This window comes from Hyposmocoma kahamanoa, unplaced genomic scaffold (genome assembly GCF_003589595.1).
Source record: "Hyposmocoma kahamanoa isolate Upper Pololo Valley unplaced genomic scaffold, ASM358959v1 100021, whole genome shotgun sequence".
NCBI classification, from domain to species: domain Eukaryota; kingdom Metazoa; phylum Arthropoda; class Insecta; order Lepidoptera; family Cosmopterigidae; genus Hyposmocoma; species Hyposmocoma kahamanoa.
The window spans coordinates 12500359-12501403 of record NW_020653200.1 but is presented as its reverse complement, the minus strand read 5'-3'; the positions used below and the strand labels follow the sequence as shown (position 1 = coordinate 12501403).

Here is a 1045-nt window from a genome sequence, read left to right as displayed (position 1 = left end):
TATTGCAATAAAACGGCAATTTCATACTTTAACCCCTAATATTTACTAATAAGCCAGTACCATACGCTCCGCGTATTTCTTACACAACCTGACTATACAATAAAATAAAAATAGGATTCATCACACGTTATGTATGTAGTAAAGTTCCATGATATAATTACCTTCAGCTGCCTGCGCCCGTCGTCTTTTAAGAGCTTCCAGTAGATCAGCGTTACTGCGGAATGGCCTAACTCCGCCTGCGACCAGCTTCTTGCCCTCTGTGGAAGAGGACGGCGCCTCTGTTGATGGTTCTTGTGCCTCATCGACGTAGTCCGCTTCGTCTTCATACTCCGTTTCTTCCTAGAAAACGTTTGAAATAAATTAATGACAAATCCCGGGCATTTCAAGCGTACTTATAAAGGATGCTGGAGGTCAATGCACTTTAACGCATTTTGTTTACGGGCCACTGTATAAGGGGACTACAATAGGCATGCGTCACCCCAGTATATGTAATAATATAATTTCGGTACATTCAGTACCTGATAGAAAAGTTATACCGCTAACAAACGAAAATGAATGAATGAAAATGAATTGATTTAACATCCACAACGGATCCAGGTAATAACCGTTACACTACGAACAATAACTTTTTTGGACGCGTATCGTATTGTGACGACACAATATGACAGTACCGACGATGTAGCAAGATTCTAGAAGAAAGGTAAGCTATCAGAGGTCAAGTGTGAAGGTTGACCGGACAGGCCAACTCGCCTTGAACCAGATAAGAAAACAATATTATTTGCGAAATACATATACCTACTTACTATAAGAACATTTTAATATAGCTATAAGCATTAATTATATAAAACTTAAGGCCTTGACCTTTCATTCCAAATTCGATACCTATTTAAATTATGTAAAGTTATTTTCTTTGAGTGACATCAGTCAATAATAAAAAAAACACCAAAAACAAACTTTATCTCGTAATAAATACTTATATTTGTATATCTATATCGTGTATATGTATATCGATCTTTGTATTAATAATTATAACAAACTCGTAGAG

General features: G+C 36.6%; 1 protein-coding gene across 1 annotated transcript in view; it reads right to left on the bottom strand.

Annotated features, from left to right (window-relative positions):
* The window catches only part of LOC113238987, a 13241-nt gene that overhangs the window by 3470 nt on the left and 8726 nt on the right, over positions 1-1045 (bottom strand). The window contains exon 3 of the mRNA XM_026475883.1: positions 162-339. Coding sequence (XP_026331668.1) covers positions 162-339 — 178 coding nt within the window. The remainder of the gene's footprint in view (positions 1-161; positions 340-1045) is intronic.